This window comes from Eretmochelys imbricata, chromosome 2, assembly GCF_965152235.1.
Source record: "Eretmochelys imbricata isolate rEreImb1 chromosome 2, rEreImb1.hap1, whole genome shotgun sequence".
Lineage (NCBI taxonomy): Eukaryota > Metazoa > Chordata > Testudines > Cheloniidae > Eretmochelys > Eretmochelys imbricata.
Genome location: NC_135573.1, coordinates 11,819,943 through 11,841,639, shown reverse-complemented (window position 1 = coordinate 11,841,639; position 21,697 = coordinate 11,819,943). Strand labels below are relative to the sequence as shown.

The 21,697-nt window shown below is 43.4% G+C and overlaps 1 protein-coding gene across 1 annotated transcript in view; it reads right to left on the bottom strand.

Annotated features, from left to right (window-relative positions):
- COL22A1 (collagen type XXII alpha 1 chain) overlaps nucleotides 1–21,697 on the bottom strand; it is a 296,104-nt gene that overhangs the window by 217,707 nt on the left and 56,700 nt on the right. The window contains exon 3 of the mRNA XM_077811037.1: nucleotides 15,501–15,575. Within this exon, the coding sequence (XP_077667163.1) occupies nucleotides 15,501–15,575 (75 nt within the window). The remainder of the gene's footprint in view (nucleotides 1–15,500; nucleotides 15,576–21,697) is intronic.

The window sequence follows — 21,697 nt, the reverse complement described above, 5'->3', positions numbered from 1 at the left end:
GACCTGTCCATACAAACTCGCTGATAGCTCATTTCACCCTGCAGCACATATTTTTCATTTACACCAAACATACTGACGTGAAGAAGGAGCACGAGTGTTGTCTGTGAGAAATGGCTTGCATTGATTGGTAAGGAAGCTTGTTAGCTGTCCACAAAAGCTAATTTGTGAAGGGGCAAGTTGGATCACTGCCAAAGCTGCTACACAATTCCAATTCAGCATCAGCTACCAGACTTTTCAAACTATGTAGGAAAAGCTCTGCTATGTAGGTACACGTTATGGTGATGAAAACTTCCTCTAAGTATTTCCATCATTAGCCTCAGATGCCAAACATGCTTTAATCTTTCCCTGACAACTCAAGCAAACATCCTTATCTTAAGGGACTGTTTATGGCTTTCAAACTGTTACAGTCGATGCAAAGGAAGTGTCATAATCAATCACTTCATCTTGCTGAAATCCCTAAAAGAGAGCAGGATCAGAACTGCTTACACTCATAAAACAATATAATGAAACAGATAAGCAAGCTTGTTAAAGCTACTTTGCAAATAAAAGTTAACTATGATAATTTGTTATTGTACAGCATGCAGGTAAATTACAGCAGAATCTCACAAATTCACATTAAAGATTGGTGCATTGCAAATTACGTTTATTTTGGAGAATTGACGAGTAAATGAACAAACAGTGAAACAGAATCAATCTCGCTTAGTAAAAAATACTTTGTTCATTTTCCACGACGACCGTACTTGAAATTATATTTTTATGATGCTTCAAAGCATATTAGCAAAGATCCTGTGGGGTATAACTTTCAAAAATAATGAAGATTTTTTTAAGGAGGCTGCGCTGTGTGGTTTCCCATCATGGTTTTCAACTAATAAACTGGTAAGTTTAAGATCGGAATAGCAAGTATTAAGGGGTTTATTTTTAACTAACCCATCCATTTGCTACATAAACCCCCCTTAAAGAGACACCATCACATTTTCAAATAAAAATTTTGCATGTACATGTAACACCTATGATCATTTTTAACTGAAGAAGAAAAATATATATTTTCTCTATTTCTTCCCCAGATTGTTTACTTTGTGTGTCTGGAAGCACTCTGGAAAGAATCCATCCCTTTCCTGATGCTAGATCCAGTGCAGAGACAGAGAGGAGACTACTTGGGGCTGTAGGTTCAGACCTCTGCTCAAGCTACAACTCTCTGGTCTGCCCTACAAAGCACCATGATTAACTGACTCCATAGTGCTGAGTACACTGCTAAGGGATGGAGAAGTATGAAACTTCCCTTGAGAGCCAGCAAGTGTCTCCTGGCTTCCTTGAGCTTCCTCTGGAAAGCAATGAGTCATGCAGCATAGGGCTGTTCTTAGTAGGCACAAACCTAGTCCTGGAAGAGAATTATACAGATCTTAGACACATCTCTTAGCTTTCTGACCTTTTTCATGAGTAGAACAGGCAAGCGCACTCCATCATTGGATAGCATAGTGCATGGATACACTACTGGTTCACCATTAAGTGTGGTAGACTTGAGCAGGGAAGATGAATTTGCCTGTGTTTGATTTAAAATGTGGCTTGCCACCATCAGCACAGATGTGGTTAGCTGGATGGCTTCTGACTCTGAGCCATTTAATCAGCAATGCTATAAATGTGGCAGCTAATGAGATTGAGAATACTCTTTGATCATCAGGAGCCTACTTCATTATGGCCACTAAAACATGAGGCTACTGAAAACATCTAACCTGATTAAGTCTCATGAAAAGCAGTGTACCCTGGTCAGACCAATAACATTAGAACAATGACCTGAAAGAAAGGCTCTGTTTCACAATGACAAACTTGACTAGGAAAGTAATTTCTTAGGCGCTGCTCTACTGATCAAATCAGCCCGATGTCTCTTTATTTGCAGTAATAACTCTTTACAGGAAACAGCCCATTACTCCGGATGCAGACAGCACAGTCTTACTCAGCTATTGCAGGAAGAAAGTAGCCAAACTGTGGCACTGGGCACCATTCACTTTGTCCTAATTGTAATATTCAAGAGCACTTCCTTTTACAACGGAGGTGCCCAGTCTGTGGTCTGAGGATCAAATGTAGCCCTGCAGTTCCCTAAATCATGGCCCAGAGTCACTATCTTCCTTCATTTGCAGAGTGTGAAGGATTAGAACTGCTCAACTGCAATGTTTCTCTGTTGATGAACCTCTATTAATCTACCAAGGAAGATGCAAGTATTAGCAAATATAGATTTCTTCAGTTATTTGGAGGGATTTTTTTAATAAAAGTTTATATTCAGGCACTGTGTTCCAGGGGACTGAGCATGGAACTAGGAACCCCTAAATTCTGTTCCAGTTCAGAAAGTGACCTGTTACGTTGAGCATGGACAATTTGCTTATCCGATCAGTACCTCAGTTTCCCCATGTCTTTCTGGCAGTCAAAAGCAACTTGTATATCTAGAGTATTTGTCAAATTCAGAGGACTGACAAAAACCCAGCATACACAAGTTATATTATTCACGAGTATTTCAACTCTTCAGCAAAGACAGCAAACAGCAGCAGCGTAAGCTTCACAGAGATCATTAATTCCACTTTCAGAAATCCACTAAGCAGTTTGAGTCAGGATCTTTAGCCAACAGCAGCTTCTCTGTCTCCCAAAACAGTGTAGGCTCCATTTAGGGTTGCCATCTTTTGAGTATGTGTGTGGGGGGGGGGAGGGGGGCATTTCATGCAAAACATTTAAAAGGCTAATTTGCATAAATCATTTTTAAAACAATTTGCTGATATTTAAAAGTAACTTGTAAGGAGTTTTTTAACATTTAAATTCCTTAAAAGCCTGAAGATTTAAGTGCCTTGGGAGTACACTATAGACTAGGATTCGTTTAACAGAGCCTCTTGCTATTAACTGATTGCCTCTTGCCCTTGCTTCCATATATACTACAGATGGTTTTCATGTGCTCTTCGAGCTGACCTAACTCTATTTCAGCTGAAGCCATAAGGAGTTTTACCAATGACTTCAGTGTGGGAGAGTCACGCTCATGCTGAGCGCTTTTTAAAATCCCACCCTACTGTAAGAAATAAGGATCAGGCAGGCTACTGTCCTGTAGTCCCAATACTTTGTACAAGGCCCCCCTCCCCCACCTATGGTATAAGGAGGCAGGAACTTAGATGGCCATAGGTTTGTAACAATATTAAAACATTCTTCATCTGTACCACCAGGAGCCACCATTCACACTGATGATTTACTTTGCACCATTTCTTCCATTTGGAAGGTACATTTGGATGGGTCAGTTTCCCTTTTCTTTATGGTCAACTGCATTTTCTGGTTCTTCTGCTGTATCACATAGGAAACGTTAGGGGGTCCTACCATTGCAGAACAACCTCCAAACTACAGCTAGAAAGTCTGGATTTTGATCTGAATTCCAGCTTCAGCAAATTTGGGAATGTGAGAATCAGGAATTTTGGTTGAGGCCTATCGCTAATGTATGCCCAGAAAATGACCTGATTATCTCCTTCTCTCTAAACTGGAGATGCTCATTCATTGAAGCCTGTTCTTCTAGAACATCTGCCTGAAGCATCAGCAAAAGAGAGGGAGAGGCACATCTGTAGCACCAGCAGATAAAAGTGGAGAGAACGGTCCTGGACAAATAAGGAGAAAGCAAAAACAGTGAGAAGCTGAGACTGAAGAGACAGTATAAGAAATGGAGGATTCAAAGCCATGAGCAAACAGGTAATGGAGAAGAGATGGAGACACAGAATCATACAATATAGAGGAAAGGACGGCTTTAATAGAATAGCCAGCTTTCTGTAACAACAAGAAATAAATAAGACCACAAAATTGTTTCCAAGGCACCATAGTTCATCACCTGATCCCATGTTCATAACACTCCATTCTATATTGTATTGTTCTATTTATCTCTTTCAACCTATTCATTCTCTCTTATCCATTTACCCCTCAGTTTTCAGCCAGTTGCTAGTGGTATATTGAGCCACATTCAAAGTTGGTTTTGACATTCAACTCCTTCCCTCGTACAAAAGACTTTTCTACGTTGAGGGCACTCTGCATTTTCTGAATGATGGACATTTGGCTTGATGCCACTAACCTCCTTTCTGCTTCTTTCCTGCTTCAGTGAAACAAGATTAAACAAGAGTTAGTTATTCCTTTGATGTTCTTGTAGGCCAGACAGGCTTGTGCCAGTTGAACTTACCAGAACTATTTATAGTAGATGCCAATTTTAATTAGTTCCTATAGTTTAAAAACTAGTTTGGATTCCATTAGATCTGTGGTGGTGTGAATTCCCTTGGAAGTTGGATAGATGGCGCTATACCACACACACGTGTGGCAATATTAATGTGACAGTTTGGGAAAAAACCTCGCCTTTTGGTGTGGCGGGCATGCAGGCAGAGTAATGGAGACAGGGAGCCCCATGCATATAGCCAGAGAAGAGTAGCAGATTGGGTGGAGTTCTGTGCAGGTAGACAACACAAAGGTGCGGAATCAAAGAATTCTGCACCGATAGCCACAGTCTCTAGTGTTTTCTTGCATGACTTATTTTGTATTTTTATTGTTTGTTTTCAATAAGTGACTATTGAGGGTGTTTGAGAAAAGCTCCATTTTGGGGCCTAGCTTCATAGGATCTGATTGCTGGCAGTGTAGAGAAACACTGCTACATGGAGAGCTCCAGGAGTACTATGTTTCATAACAGATCAGATCCAAAACCTCCTGAGGTTAGTGGAAAGACTCCGAATAACTTCAATAGGCTTTGGATAAAGCTAATATGAGAAAGGGTGGCGAACACACTCTTTTGAACTAGAATGTTTGCTTTACAGTTTTGTTGGTTCTGAGATACCAGGATGATGGACACATCAGGATTACGTTAGCAGTAATCCTGTCATTTAACAATATAATGAAGCAGATCACATGAAAACCATTCACACTGGCCAACCTAATTTATCTCTGGGAATACCTGCTTTCACTTTTCATTGCATGGGCCCAGCAGCCAGACAAGGCCAGGTGAAGACATGGATGTGTTTGGTTTGTTAGTGTGCAAATACAGTTGGTTTCCAGGAAAGTTTTTTGATTTTTTTTACTATCCACACAGACCTGACTACTGATGTAGTGTGAGTATCCCTGGATAATTCATGCATTCCTTGTGTCTGAATAAAGAATTGGAGTCCATGCAGAGCTGGGATTCAGTTCCCACTACCAGAGGACCTCCGTTCATGTACTCTGAGCTACTATTATTAAACATACTGGGGTTCCTTCCTGGGCAATTAAAATTCAAATGTGGCAAGTACATCAGTAACTGCAATACTAATTCCCCTTGTTTATGAGAGTCTTTGAGTTTTGCTTTCCTGATGCCTATCTGTATATGATACGGACGCATGCTAAGGGTCCAGTTAGATAGGCTTTACCCACATTGATAAGCCCTCACTCAGGTGAGTAGTCCCATTGAAGTCATCGATGTAAGTAAAGTTTGCACAACTGGACCCGAGGGATGGGGGGAAGGGAAGGTAAGAACCTGGAAGTTGCACGTAGGGTATGTCTAGACTCCAGTCCCTGGGTGCGACTCCATCTCAGAAATGACATATGCAAGCCAGCTTTTATCTAGAGCGGTGAAGCCATGGTAATTGCCCAGCGTTCTGGGTACCTCTGCACAGCCTGCACTGATGTTGGCGGTGCTGCAGCTTCACCGTTGCGGGGCCTGAGCTAGCTAATTTAAAGCTCGCTCAGGTGTGTCGGCTCAAGCTGCCATTACACCCAATGACGGTAGTCCAGACACACCCTGCGTCACTGTGCGATTGTGGGGATGTCGCATATGTGCCTCAGTTGCCTCATCTGTAAAATGTGACCGTTATTTCCCTACCTCGCATGGTTTTCAGGAGATGAGAGGATATTAAAAGGTCCCCAAATGTTGGCAAATCTGGTGGAGATCCATCCTATCAGTTCAAAGCTCTTCACATTCAAAGTGTTGCGCTATAATATTCAGATCAGCTAAGGGTTAGTAAATAAGTGGTTAGCGATCACATCTGGTGCGACAGACCGTCTACCATGACCTATTATAGGTATAACAGTGGGTGGGGAGAGGGAAGGGGAAACAAACTGGACAGTGCCTATACAAATTGCTAGCTATATCCTTGCCACATGTGTGCGGTGTAGCTGCCAACCATTGTGTTTGTGCATCGACTCTATGCAGCCAGGGATCTGTTACAGACCTCTGTTGCTATTCTAGTGTATCCCACTTGCCTCCCCAGGGGATTGCCTAAGATGACTAGGATATTGGCAATTTCCAATGCGGAGTGCACAGGGAAGGTAAAAACTGATGTCACACCAGGACCCCCTGAACAATGAGATGAGCAACTTTGCACTGCAGTCAACTTTGCATCAGCTGGCGGTGGCTTTTCTCCTCAAGGAGCCATGGTATGCATGCTCCTCTTCCTTGCTGCCACGGCATGTTTCAATGTCAAATATAAATAGTTTAAGTAATATTATAATTAGCTGGTGAGTCACTGGCATCTTTGGAATTCAAACCCTATGCTGCTGACCACTGGACACCAGAGAAGCGCTGACAGTCAGTCACAGCCATCTCTGTCTATAATTGCAGGCTACTGGGTTTTACAGTCTTGTATTGCTTCTGCGGCACAATGCCCAAACAGCCTTTACTGAGTTATAAATACATGGAGATTACAATACAGTGGTGTTTGGCTTGTTTGTGCCCAGAGATTTCAGTTGTGGGGAAGTGAGTCTCCAATTAGGCTACTGTGGTCAGTACTAGAGTACAACCCAGAAAGCAGACAGCCTGGATGTTCCTTGGCAATGCCCCTACAGCACAGCGTGCTTTCATTTACACAGGAATTGGGGTTAATTCAGTCTTAAAATTCCATTGAGATCTTTGGTATTGAGATGCATGTATCTTGTCTTCCCTTGCAGATTTCCCTTGCTGGCCAGCACATGATCACTTAATTCAGGACTGTTTCCTCCAAAATGTGGCTAATTCTTGGGTCTGTTATTTAACCCAATTTTTTTTTTCCGTAGACTGTCCAGACGTCTTAGATTCCTAGATTCCTAGGCCAAAAGGTGCCATTCTGATCATCTAGCCTGACCTCTTGTCATTGGCAGCATTAGCGGCGATCCCTCAAGGTCAAGGACGATCTCTTTCACAGGTTTTATTTTTCATGGGTCCTTTGGTAACTGAGGAGTCTGATCCTTGAGCCGCAGCCTCCTTAGTAGACATTGCAGGTGACGTTGGAAGTCATGGTTGGGCCACGATTGCGGCATGATAGTCATCTGTCCTTTCTTTTCTGGCATTTTTCTGAGGCCAGGACAAGGCAATTTTCCTCAAAAGTGGACCTTCCTTCTCTGACAAGTCTTCGCCAGTTATCCCTATCCTGGGCTACTATCTCCCAGTGCGTGGTGTCGATGCCACATCTCTTGATGTGTATCTTGAGGATGTCTTTAAAGCGTTTCTTTTGGCCTTCCTGTTTCCTTTCTCCTTTGGTGAGCTGTATGCTTACCAAAACAATTGCTGTACGCCCATCAGGCGGGCGTACATAGTGCCCGCTCCACCTCAGCTGGTGCTGGATAATCAGGGTCTCAACACTGAACACGTTGGCCTCTGGGAGGACACTGACATTAGTGCAACGATCCTCCCACTTTATGTTGAGGATCTTCTGAAGAAAGTGCTGGTGTTGGTGTTCCAGATTTTTCAGGTGTTTTCTATCGGTCACCCAAGTCTCACAGCCATAGAGGAGAGTTGGGATTACCACCGCTTTATAAAATAAAAGTCTAGTGTGTGTTCTGATGTCGTGATTGTTGAACACCCGGCAAGACAGTCTGCCAAAGGCAAGGCTGGCACAGTGAATTCTGTGCTGAATCTCAATGTCTATGTCTGCCCTCTGTGAGAGATCGCTGCCAAGATAGGCCAAGTGTTCTACATTTTCCAGCTCTTCTTTGTTGATGTAGATCTTCCTTGCAGGGTCTGATGATTGACTGGGAGCTGGCTGGTGAAGAACTTTTGTTTTACCGATGTTCAGAGTTAGCCCTAGGCTTTTGTAATCTTCAGAAAAGCAACTAAGGGCTGTTTGTGGATTCTCCTTTGAGTGTGCAACTACAGCAGAATCATCTGCGTACTGGAGTTCGGTTATTTTTGCCGATATTACTTTAGTTCAGGCACGGAGACGAGAAAGGTTGAAGAGGTTGCCGTCAGTCCAATATTGGATGCCAGTGCCCTGTGGAGGCAGTCTTGGGTTAACATTTTCATAGCTGCTAAGAAAATGGAGAAAAGGGTGGGTGCTGGTACACAACCTTGTTTTACGCCAGTTCAGATGACAGAGGGCTCAGAGGCAGAGCCACTGCAGAGGATGGAGGCAGTCATCTGGTCATGGAGGAGTCTTACAATGGTGATACATTTGCTTGGGCAGCCAAACTTTGACATGATTTTCCACAGAGTCTCATGGTTGACAGAGTCGAAGGCTTTGGTCAGATCGATAAAGGCCGTATACAGCTCCAAGTGTTGTTCTTCATATTTTTCCCTGGCTGCGAAAATCATGTCAGTGGTGTCTCATGATGGTCTGAAGCCGCACTGGGGCTCTGGAAGTAATTCCTCTGCAACAGGGAGCAGGTGATTCAGTAGGTTTCTAGCAAGAATCTTCCAAGAGATGGAGAGGAGGGCAATGCCTCAATAGTTGCCAAGTCGGCCCTGTCTCCCTTTTTGAAAATGGTGACAATGTTAGCGTTACGTAAGTCAGCGGGGATTTCTCTGTGTGCAAGATTTTGAGGAGCAGGAAATGAAGCTTGTTAGTGTTTCTCCCCCCACTTTGCGTACTTCAGCTGATATCCCATCAGGACCTGGTGCTTTATTGTTCATCATTTGCTTCATTGCTTTGCAGAGCTCCTCTGATGACCTCTTATAGAACACAGATCACAGAACTTTACCAAAAGAATTCCTGTGTGAACTAAATGCAGCCAACTATCTCTTTTAAGAATTTAATTGAGCATTTATTGTTGTGGATAAGTGTAATTAATTAATGTATGATGGATAGGTGTAAGCAGGATAGGGTCAGATGAGTATAAGGTTGACAAGCTTTTATAAGTTTCAGAGTAACAGCCGTGTTAGTCTGTATTCGCAAAAAGAAAAGGAGTACTTGTGGCACCTTAGAGACTAACCAATTTATTTGAGCATAAGCTTTCATGAGCTACAGCTCACTTCATCTGATGCATACTGTGGAAAATACAGAAGATGTTTTTATACACACAGACTATGAAAAAATGGGTGTTTATCACTACAAAAGGTTTTCTCTCCCCCCACCCCACTCTCCTGCTGGTAATAGCTTATGTAAAGTGATCACTCTCCTTACAATGTGTATGATAATCAAGGTGGACCATTTCCAGCACAAATCCAGGGTTTAACAAGAACGTCTAAGGAACGGGGTGGGGGGGGTGGGAAGGAATAAACAAGGAGAAATAGGTTACTTTTTATAATGAATCAACCATTCCCAGTCTCTATTCAAGCCTAAGTTAATTGTATCCAATTTGCAAATTAATTCCAATTCAGCAGTTGGAGTCTGTTTTCGAAGTTTTTTTGTTGAAGGATAGTCACTTTGAGATCAGAAATTGAGTGACCAGAGAGATTGTATAAGTGATGAGCGTGTATGAATTATATAAGCAAAGTAAGGCTATAATGCAAAGTTTGCAGGCTGAAGTCTGTAAGATTTCATCTTAGCCATGTTAGTCTTTGGGCCTAAAGAGGGGGACATAAGTAGGTGACCCAGGAATGACCTTGCAGCAGTAAAGTTACAAGATTACTGTAAAGAATATGCCAATGGGTGATGTTTGGGAAAATATGCCCCAATATACCTCTCTAGACTGCAAGGCACTCAATCATAACATCAGGAGAAATTCTGCTGTCAACGCAGATTACCGTGGGGACATGTGTATGTAGATGCTAATGAGAATAAGGGGCACAACCTATGAAAAGTGGAGCACCCCAAAATGTATGGGGTGTGGAAGTGCAGGTAAGGAGAAAGGGGTTGACACCTTTATGCATATATATGAGTCTTAATAGGCATAAGTGTTTCTCTGAATAAAAGGTGTTGCCCGGCCTGCATGCTGGGGGAAGAAATGCCCAGGGACATGCCAGGATGACAACCATGGGTGATGATGATGAGGAGGAGAATAATGACTGACACTCTGGAAGGAAGAGAGAGGGGTCTCCCAGCAGATGATGTGAGTGATATCGGTCATAGGCTTAAACACCTCATGCTCTCACCCCATCTGCTGTTGTATTTTTAGTATTTGTTGGATTCTGTTTATCTGCTTAGTGAATTTGTTAATAAAGGAAAATGTAATCACCTGGAATTGTTTCTCATTTGCTCTTAGGGTCTCTTAAATCTAATTATATTCCTGATGTTGTAGCCCTCAGGAAACTAAATCTTTAACCAATACAGTCTAAGACATTGGTTCTCACCCAAGGGTCTGTGGCCCCTGGGGGCTGCGAGCAGGTTTCAGGGGTCCACGAAGCATAGCCAGTGCTAAACTGTCTGGGGATCAGGGCAGAAAGCCAAAGCTCAATCCCCACCATGGTGGGGCTGAAGTCCAAGCAACTTCGCTTTGCGGGGCTCCTGTGGCGTGGGGCCACAGGCAACTGCCCTGCTTGCTACCCACTAATGCCGGCCCTGGGTTTTATATGCAGAAAAACAGTTGTTGTGGCACAGGTGGACTGTGGAGTTTTTATAGCACGTTGAGGGGGGGCAAGGGGGGGCTCAGAAATAAAAAGGTTGAGAACCCCTGGTCCAAGAGAATAATCAGTAATCAATTCGCCCATACATCTGTAAGGCTACTTAGATCATATCTGTTTATAAAAAAATCCAATCTTGATTTTAAAAGCTACCACAAACCTTGGCAAATTGCTCCAATTGTTAATTATCCCCACTGTTAAAAATATGTACCTTATTTCCAGTCTGAATGTGTCTAGCTTCAGCTTTCACTTTCAGATTTCATTGGGCTGATCCGATCTCCTGCAGGCCTAGCTCAGAATATATTTAATGGTCCAGACCCAAGTTTGGTAAAACTTCATTTGGTAATATCTGTTGCATGTGCCAGTTCGTTGTGATATGATGATGATGCATCATAATGTGCCAGAGCCATGTCATCAATTACATCACATCATCACCAAGTTGTTGTGTATGGCAGGGAGCTATGCCACCCTAGGCTGTGATTCTGTCAGGTGCCCAAAGGAAACAGGGTTAGGGCTAGGCAATATTTAGATGGACTGAGTATGACAGCTAGGAATTCCAGAATTTCACTTTTGACTCTAACAACTTCGGACAAGCCACATAAGCCCTCTCATCTTAGTTTCCCTATCTGTAAAATAAGACTACTACTTATCTACCACATAGGGATGGTGTGCGGATTATTTCATGTTTATACGTTGCCTAAAAAATACTAAGTGCTATTAAATCCCTTAAAAAGAAAAGGAGGACTTGTGGCACCTTAGAGACTAACAAATTTATTTGAGCATAAGCTTTCGTGAGCTACAGCTCACTTCATCAGATGCATTCCGATGAAGTGAGCTGTAGCTCACGAAAGCTTATGCTCAAATAAATAGCCTCTAAGGTACCACAAGTCCTCCTTTTCTTTTTGCAGATACAGACTAACACGGCTGCTACTCTGAAACCTGTCATTAAATCCCTTGACATTTACTGTAACAGGTGTTCTTCCGAGTGTCCTGATCTGAGCCCATTCCTCTTTCCTACATTCCCTTTGCATTTTCTATTGCATCTGGTATTCTTTACTTCCTGGACTAAAGTAAAGTAATCGTCAAGTATTATGAGCTGTTACTGTGCTCTGTTAAACAGCTGAGGCCTACCACCTCAAGTGTCTCTCACTACTTTCCTTTGTTGGTTACCTTCCCTCCCCCTATCCTGTTTGTTTATACTGCAGTCTTCACTGAATGCTATTGCAAAAAATTTATCATCCTTTAAACTTAACTGGCCTGATCTATTTTCCAAGTTCCCCACTCCACCACCATTGGGGGTAGGTTCACCTGTTGGGATTTCACAACCTGCTGTTCCTGTGCTCAGACAAAACTCTGCTTCCCCTCAATTTATTGGATCACAGACACTTAAATTCATTAAAGTGGTGAGGTCACTGCATAATGCATTGTCATGGATCTACTTTTCAGGCCTGCCGTTGATGGTGTTCTGTGCAACAGCTGTATGTGTTGTCCTTTCTAAGAGTGCACTGTGTAATAATAAGATGATAAAAAAATTGCCCACACACATTTGTTTCCACCCTCCTCCTCCTTAATTCCATTACTCCCACCCCCCTTATGCACAAAACAGAGACAGAAGGGAAGGCAGAGGTGTCGCGCTTTAACACGGTTATACAGGGCCTTTGTCACCTCAGAGTTAGATTTGCTGCAATGCTCTCTGTATGGGGCTGCACTTTGGGACCCTTCAGAAGCTGAAGTTAGTTCAGAATGCAGCTTTCTTACACACGTTACACCAGGATCACCACTGGCTCCCAAGAATTTTCCAGATGGAATGTTAACCTCAAAGCCCTAAACAATTTGGGACCCTGGTTACCAAAGAAACAGGCTCTTTCCCTAGGCCATTCTGCCCCAGTTGAATTCTGCAGAGATGCTACAGCTGGCATTCTCTCATACGTGTGAGAGATCTGGTGCATTGTACCCCACTGAAACACAACCGCCCACAGGATACAACATAGCAGCTCTTTAGCATCCTAGAGCAACACCATACACTAGTTCAGAACAGGAAATAAAGAATACCACAGCCGCTGAATCTGCCATGATAGTTTTGGAAGGCAGGACGTCGTTTTTCACATGGATGTTTGTGCAAGACACTAAAGCTTGCGTTCTAATCTTGCAAAAAATTGCTAGGGGATCCTTAATGACCAATATGGACACCAGGTTCGTCTGATGTCCCAGGTGGACTGATTTAAATCCACAAGCAGGACACTTTGATTTAAATAGATTTTAATCTTGTTTTGCATTTGTAATTTTTCGTTATATTCCTAAAGAAAGGTTGAGTTTCATTGGTAGGTACAAATTGTTACTTTCTGGTAACTAGAAGGACACACATTATTTAAGCAGTTATATAGTTTAACATACATTTATTCAGATTGTTAATTTTTACATTTTTTATTATGTCAGAAAATGATAAATGTATTTCTTATTTACTAGAAGATGATTATCTTTTTAGTCATGATCTGGGTCAAGCTGCCTTTGGATGGAAATTGGAATTCAATTAAAATGCACAAAAAGCATTTTCAATTTGTTTGTATTAGTTAAATAAAACTACCTTAAATGTGTTGGATACAAAAGTGAAAAAAGTTTATCAAAACATGTTCTGCGTTTATTTATTAATTAAACAAAGAAAGTATTACCTGCAGTTAGTGAACTGATCTGATTATTGTCATCATGTCCTTCACGATTTTAGAACTAGTAGATCTCCTCTCACATTCAGTTTTATTCATAGATTGGAAGAGGAAAACAAATTTTGCTGCCTTTTCCATTCCAATTTGTTTCTCAACTTCAAATGAACTAGTATTTTCACTGGACTAGTTGAATAAACTGAAATAAAGAAAATATTCAGTCTGCACCTACTGAAGAGACCGCTGCCAGGGGTGCTGGAACAATTTTTATAGTGGGGCTGCTGAGAGCCATTGAACCAAATTGTAAACCCTGGATATAATGAAAACCACTTCAAGCCAAGGGGTGCGGCAGTACCCCCAGCACCCCTAGTTCCAACACCTATGACCCCTTCTGTCAAAAGCTGGTTTAGCATTTCAACAATCTCTGGTTCCAGGTGCTTAGCCAGTGACTTCCTCCAGTTCACTGATCTGACTTTCTTTAAAACTTGGCAGCAAACATATGCTGCTTGAATATGTTTTTTTTTACTTAATTTAAATTATTTTAATACATTATAATAAGTTTAGGCCTTAACTTATGGTGTCAGAATTTCAGAATTTAGTTTTAAATAGGTTTCTTTTTAAAAGGAAAAATGTATTTAAATAAAAACCAGATTTGATTTTTTAATTCACTGATTTTTATCCATCCTGCTTACATCTCATCTACCTCCAACAGCACAGTGACCCCGAGCACAGTGCTGGAACATTATTAGTCCAATACTGTCCCATCCCTTGAATCACAGTAAGAGCAAAGAATCCTTGTTGCTTCAGAGTATGAAAAGCTATCTAGTTACTTCTAAGAATTACCTTGTATTAAGAAAAAAGCTAGAAGTTGCTGTAATCCGTGACTTTAACAATCTGGTTGTGAAGTCACTATACAGTATTGACAACCTTTTAACTTTAGATTTAAGAGATAAATGTTGGCCTAGTAAATGACTGTCCTGTGCTATCAATACGGCTGGAAGAACTAAGTCATCTGTCATCTGTGAAGTGGAAATGCGGAATACTGATTTATTGTCAGTCAGAGAGAGATGAGTAAAATGAAAGTTAACATTGAAAACTAACTTCATTTTACCTGGGAACTACTCCAACGGACCCAAAGTGATTGACAAAAGGATGTTTCACTTTTTCAATGCTCAACACTAAAAAGTCATAAAAGGGAAGGGTGGGTTTTATTAAACAAGTGACCCACCGTACCAGTCAGATACAAACTGGAGGACATGTGCTGCCATTTACAACACCTATGTGTTGGGAAGGATTACCCAGCTGATACTACATAGGGGATGGGTGCTAATCCTCTGGCTTATTATGAGCAGCAGCTTACACTGTGAACAGTCTAATTTAATATCAGTGGGGGTACTTGCAGAGACAATTCCAGCACGGGTGACAGAATAGAGCCTTGCCAAATTTAAAATACATGTCAGAACAGATGAATGGGGAATTCCTTCTACAGGAGTCCACAGAACAGGAAGGATGCTGTCACCCTGTGTTGACAGAGGGCTAGATGAAACCCCACCATTATGGATACAAGCAGCCTGAAAATAGCACAGACAGAGCTGACACCTCTCTAACAGGAATCCTCAGGTGAAATGAGCATCAACGACTACCAGGGCTGTCAAATCCTGTACCCTTCTCCCCATATCACCTCCCAACTTCAGGCCATGCTAGTGGCCTCCATAGCTGTGACCAGACTTCTTGGTTCAGACAGAAACATTCCAGGAATTCTCCTGATGGGCCAGTTTTCAGCTACAGGAGTTCATGACACCACAAATAAGCTATAAAAGGGGTACAAATTACGCTCACATGTGACAGAATCAGTCCCACAGCTGGCTGAAAAGACATACCAGAACTCCCAGAAAAGCTGTAATGTCACTAGCCCTAAATCAACTATACTCACTCCATAGCAAATGAGTCAACTAATAGGTCTCTTCCAGCATTGCTGCTTCAAATATATGTCACTGGATATATGTTACATTAAGGAAATGCCAAGAGGCAAGGAAACCATGACAAAGTCAGAACATTTCAATAGGACCTACACTATTATGTTATTAAAATTCTCAGAGGCACTGCAGAAGGGAAGTCTCTGGGATTACCTGGGATTTCATCAGTCTCTCCATTGGTGTGTTTAAATCGATCTCCTTCCACGTGGACATTTGGACACAGCACATCTACAAAGAACAAGAATAAAAAAGCAATGACTATAAATGAAAGCTTGGTCACTCAATGGAAAATTATATAAATATAAGCAGTATCTATCTATCCCACTGAAATACTCCCCTCGGGATGTGAAATACAGATGCCAAAATTCGAACCACCTTCCAGTCAGTAAAACCTTTATTATGGTTAAAAGAAAAGGAGTACTTGTGGCACCTTAGAGACTAACAAATTCATTTGAGCATAAGCTTTCGTGAGCAAGGTCATCGAGCCCAAGGTCATCGAGCAGGTCAGTGGCAGAACCAGATCCAGAACCCAGGTCTCCTGAACCTCAGTCCAGTACCATATCCACTGGCTACCTCACCTCCAAAAATTTGGGCTTTAACTACTTCCCAATGCTCCTTTATTTTGCTCATCCACAAAGCACTGCTGAGCAAAATGAAGACTTGGAACACCACTCCCAGGTAAGCCCAGTGCCAAATAGCATTTGGTAAAAATCACGTCAATACCCAACCGGTGTCCAGCATTTTTCAAGCTCCAAATTGGTGTCAACTTGATCTTTGGGTCCATCCATCTAGGTACCTGCCTATCTACCTCTTTCCTATCATAGATCTAAAGTAACTTTTTATTTATATTTTGTTTTCCTAGATCAATAGCTAATTTCACTCTTCTAAACAATGGGACATATAGCTCAAGGAGTCTGTTTAACGAGAATATGAAAAATGAGCACACCAGACTGGGCATTAGAAACCATGCTACTATTTTTCATTCCACACTTTAATGTTCAGCCAGGTGGGAATTTAACACAGATACTATTGCTTCATCTGCACCAGATGTATGCACAACTATAAACACATCCCCTGGCCTTCCACTGTTGTAATGCCATCCTCATATATCTTTCCCTGCACCTTTTGCTGATTATTAACCACTGCTGCATTACACGATGCACCGTTTCAATGATTTAATTGTTAAGGAAGGGACCTGTCTTTCTTTGTTTGACCATTAAAAAGGTATACTCAGTTTAGGAGTGATACAAACAAAAAACATGATCACCATCATTGATTTCAGTGGCAGAGGTTACTGTACACTTGTTCCCTAAAGGAAGCCAAACCCATTATGAAATGGACAAAATGTACACTCTAGAACAGGTACTGAAAACAATCCCTCATACTACTATGATATCTCTTAGCAATCATTAATGTACAATGAACATCACCACAAAGCATAATCATCTTATCGGTAAGTCTGTCTTGGGACTGCAGCACTGCTCCAAGATCAGAATTGTAAGACTGTAGATTTGCTACTGACAATCACACTTCTTTGTGTGTTCCTCTTCTGGAATGCTTTTTTATTCAGTACGTGTTCTTCTCCATTAATCCTGCTCTGGAACAAGAGGAACACAATTAATGGGAAGAGGGATGGATGGACTGATCTAGGTAAGAGGACTCCCTGAACCTTTCATCATAGCTTGACCCATTCTGTTTTGGTTTGGTTTTTTTGTTCCAAAATCTTCAGTTCACTTTTTAAAAAAAGTTTCAGGCACTTTTGGGCTCTGGATAGAAGCAAAAGGCCCCCAAACTCCAAAACAGGCTGTTCTTGTGGCATTTCCAACCCAAGCTGTAAGAGCAAATTCCAGAAATCTCACAAGGACTCCTTACATTCCCAATTATGCTGATAAATAGCAGAAAAAAACCCCACAAAACCAAAATACTAGAAAATGTGCTGTTATCCAGAGCAGTTTTAAAATGAACCAAATTATGGCATTTCTACTACAGTACTTCCCTTGACAGACTATTCTACAAGCCGGGACGTTGTTCCATATATCAAGACAAAATTTTACATTGCTCAATTTTGTTGCTTCTTTCCTAGTGAGACACACCCCTACTATTACCTTAATAATTCCTTATCCCCTTGAAGCCCAGTCCTGCCTTCATTTCCACAGATCCACCTGTCAGCAACTTCAGTGAGAGTTGCACCTGTGTAACAGATTAGAGTTTGCTGTTTGTACCTTTCAACTATTTGCAGTTGGCTTAAAATTCCTCTTTACCCTTTCATCATAATTTAGCTAAACAACACATGTTTAGGGGCCAGAGTCTGATCCCAGTTACATCAGTGTAAATCTGTGGTAATTTAGTTTACTTCAGTGGATTACACCACTGTAAATGGGAGCAGAATTTGGCCACTGTATCTTTTATTAATTGCCTTCTTATGCAATCAACCCCAGTCCTTTAATTACACTGCTGTCTTTCATCAGGAGAGATATATTCTCCTGTAACTATCCTTAGTTTTTTAACTAATGAGCTACTAGCTCTGAACAAAGTGGCACTGAAGGCCTTATCATCTAGGCTTTTTGAATTGAAGCTGCCAGCCTCAAGACACGAGTATCAATGAGTTTATTGGCTGTACTGAACATGTCTCCACTATAGAGATATCCAGGTACGCACCTAAACTTCTAAAAAGCCTTCTTCCAGCATGGACTTGTCTTGGAGTAAAACCTGACACAGATTTATGGGGGAGGTGGTCTTCAGTTGTCCCGAAGTGCTAGTCAGCTGTGACAGAATACACCCCCATATTCAGAGCCTACACACTATTGTAATAATCTTTGTACAAAGTATGCCTTGTAAGGTATAATTTGAAAACTCATAGTTTGCTGGTCAGTATTGCCCAGGTAAAATATGTGTGGTAACATTGTATGTGAAGTTATAAGAGTCCCCTATATGGTGTTATTAACACATGCTCCAAACCCCACAGTCCCACACAAACAGATGTTGGCAAACAGGTCTGACCTAAACAAAGGAATGTGTGCTTACTTTAATTTGCATTTAAGCAGTAAACAGAACCATCAAGCAGAAAGGGGAGACAAAGGAACCTCAAACAGGTGAAACAAACAACAGGAGACATCCTTCTACATAGACCTTGTCTACACTACCGAGTTTTGATGCCATAAACTGCCTTTTGAGGGCCAGACAGTGAATGTGTACACACTGCAATGCGAGTTTTGTTGGGAAAAACGCCCAGTTTTGGCGACAAAATACATCCACCCCAATGAGAGACTTACGTCTTTTTCCTCTAAGTTTTTATCGACAAAGTGCCAATGCAGACACCACGCTTGATTTCATCACTTTAATTGACCTCCAGGAAGTGTCCCACAATGCCCATCCTGACCACTGTGGCCAGCAGTTTGAACTCTACTGCCCTGCAGCCAGGTAAACAATCATCCACCCCTCCCACTTAGAAGCCCTGGAAATTTTTGAAATTCCATTTCCTGCTAGCTCAGCGTCGAGAGATCTCAAAGCATCTTCCCAGGTGAGCATGGTGCTACCAATACATGCGTGGGCACGTTAATAATTTCCTTACTAAAATATAAGGCCTGAAATGTCACCATTGCCTACTAGGAGAACTGTAACATTAAAGCACCTTTGACAGAGATCTACATTACTGGGGCTGATTGTCAAAGTGCTACCTCAAAGCCTCCCTGATTCAAATTGCCCCCCTCTAGGCCCTTCTGATAGCCCAGGCTGCTCAAAATCAGCGGCCAAGCGGTCTGCCTCAGCACTCCATCCCTGAGCAAACCTTTCTCCCTTAGCTTCATGGAGAACATGCAATGTACAGCACACAGCTATGACCATGGGAATATTATCCTCATTAAAGTCTAACCTGCCATAAAGGTATTGCCAATGCATCTTTAATCTGCCAAAGGAATATTCAACTGTCATCTGGCACCTACTCAGCCTGTTATGGAACCGCTCCTTACTGCTGTCCAGGTGTCCCGTGTAAGGTTTCGTGAGCCATGGCTGTAAGGGGTATGCCGGGTCTCCCAAGATCACTATGGGCATTTCAACATCCCCCATTGTAATCTTCTGGTTTGGAAAGAAAGTCCCCGCTTGCAGCTTTGTGCACAGGCTGGTGTTCCTGAAGATGCGTGCGTCATATTCCTTCCTGGACCACCCCATGGTGATGTCAGTGAAACGCCCCCAGTGATCCACAAGTGCCTGGTACACCATGGAGAAGTACCCCTTCCTAATAATGTACTCCATTGCAAGAAGGTCCGATGCCAAAATTGGAATGTGTGTGCCATCTATCGCCCCTCCACAGTTAGGGAAACCCATCTCTGCAAAGCCGTCCACTATTTCATGCACATTTCCCAGAGTCACGGTTCTTCGTAACAGGATTGTGATTTATTGCCCTGCCGACTTGCATTAACGAAGCCCCAACAGTCGACTTCCCCACTCCAAATTGATTTGTGACCGATCGGTAGCAGTCTGGAGTTGCCAATTTACACACAGCAATTGCCACACACTTCTCTACTGAGAGGGCAGCTCTCATTATGCTGTCCTTGCACCGCCGGTCTGGGGCAAGCACCACGAACAGTTCCAGGAAGGTGGCTTTCCACATCCAAAAGTTCTGTACCCACTGCTCTTCATCCCACACCTGCATGGTGATATGATCCCACCATTCAGTGCTTGTTTCCCAAGCCCAAAAGCGATGGTCTACCCTATGCAACTGCTCTGTGAATGCCAAAAGCAATCTAAAGTTGCTCCTATCCATACCACGCAGAATGCTGGGCACCTGTGAGTCTTCCTCTGTTAGAAGAAAGAAAAGGAGGACTTGTAGCACCTTAGAGACTAACAAATTTATTTGAACTTAAGCTTTCGTGAGCTACAGCTCACTTCATTGGATGCATTCAGTGCACTCTGTTAGAAACTTCACGATTAACTGCACTGCCATCCGCGATGTCGTCATGACATTTAGCAGAGCATAGGAGAGCACTGTGGGATCCATTCCTTCTCACAAAGATGTGGGGGTGCACCGCAAAAAAGGGCTGTTGCAAAAATGCTGCGAAAGAAAGCTGGAAGCCCATGGAATGCTGGGACAGAAAGCAACACATCACAGGACATTTAGCATGGTCCCAAGATGCGCCTCAAGCTGTTCCACCTTCCCACAGTCGGTGTCGAGCTGGACTGTGGGACAGGTACCCGCAGTCAGTGGTGAGCTGGAGCCGGTTGTTAAATTTAGAAGCCCTTTTAGAATCGGTTGTTCCGCGAGGGACAACCGGTTTTAAAAGGGCTTCTAAATTTAACAACCAGCCAAAAGTGGTGACTTAGGCGCCGACTCCATGGGTGCCCTGGAGCTGGAACACCCACAGGGAAAATTTGGTGGATGCAGAGCCCCCACCGGCAGCTCCCCGTCCGGCCCCAGCTCACCTCACCTCCGCTCTGCCTCCTCCCCTGAACGCTCCGCCCCGCTCTGCTTCTCCGCCCCCACCCCCACATTTCCCGGGGCGGGGAGCGGTTCCCCTGCGCGCCCCCCCAGTTTCCTGCTGCGGTGCAGGCGGCCCTCCTCATGCCCCCCGCCCCAGCTCACCTCCACCTCTGCCTCCGCCTCCCTGGGCCTGAGCGCCAAGCCGCCACCTGCTTCTCAGCCTCCCCTGGCTTCCCGCACAAACAGCTGATTCGCGGGAAACCGGAGGGGGGGGTGGAGAAGCAGAGCGGGGCGGCGCGTTCAGGGGCGGATGCGGAGGTGGAGCGGAGGTGAGCTGGGGCCGGGCGCTGGGCGGGGAGCTGCCGGTGGGGGCTCTGCACCCACCAAATTTTCCCTGTGGGTGCTCCAGCCCCGGAGCACCCACAGAGTCTGTGTCTAAGGTGCCACTTTTGATGTGATCAATGGGGGGAGCAGCCGCTCCCCCTGCTCCCCCCCAGCTACGCTCCCCCACCCCTAGGAGACAGAGGGACCTGCCGGATGCTTCCTGGGAGCCGCCCCAGGTAAGCACCGCCAGGACTCCCCACCTCGGCCCCCAGCAGGTCCCTCTGGCTCTTAGGGGTGGGGCAGGGTGGGCACCCACTATAGTGGCCCACAAGACCCTCCTGCCCAGTTCTGGGGGCAGTCAGGGGACAGGGAAGGGGGGTGGATGGAGCAGAGGTCACAGGGGGCGGGGGGGGGCCACGACCCCCTCATGGGGTGAGGAGGGAACCAGTTATTAAGATTTTGGCAACTCATCACTGCCTGTAGTGCATTGCTCATGCTGTCGATGATGGTGCCCCAATGTGGATGTGATCTGCTGACAGAGGGAGCAAGTGTGAACATGAAATTCCGATTTTTATGATGTAGACTTTTGGATGTCAACATTACTTTGGTC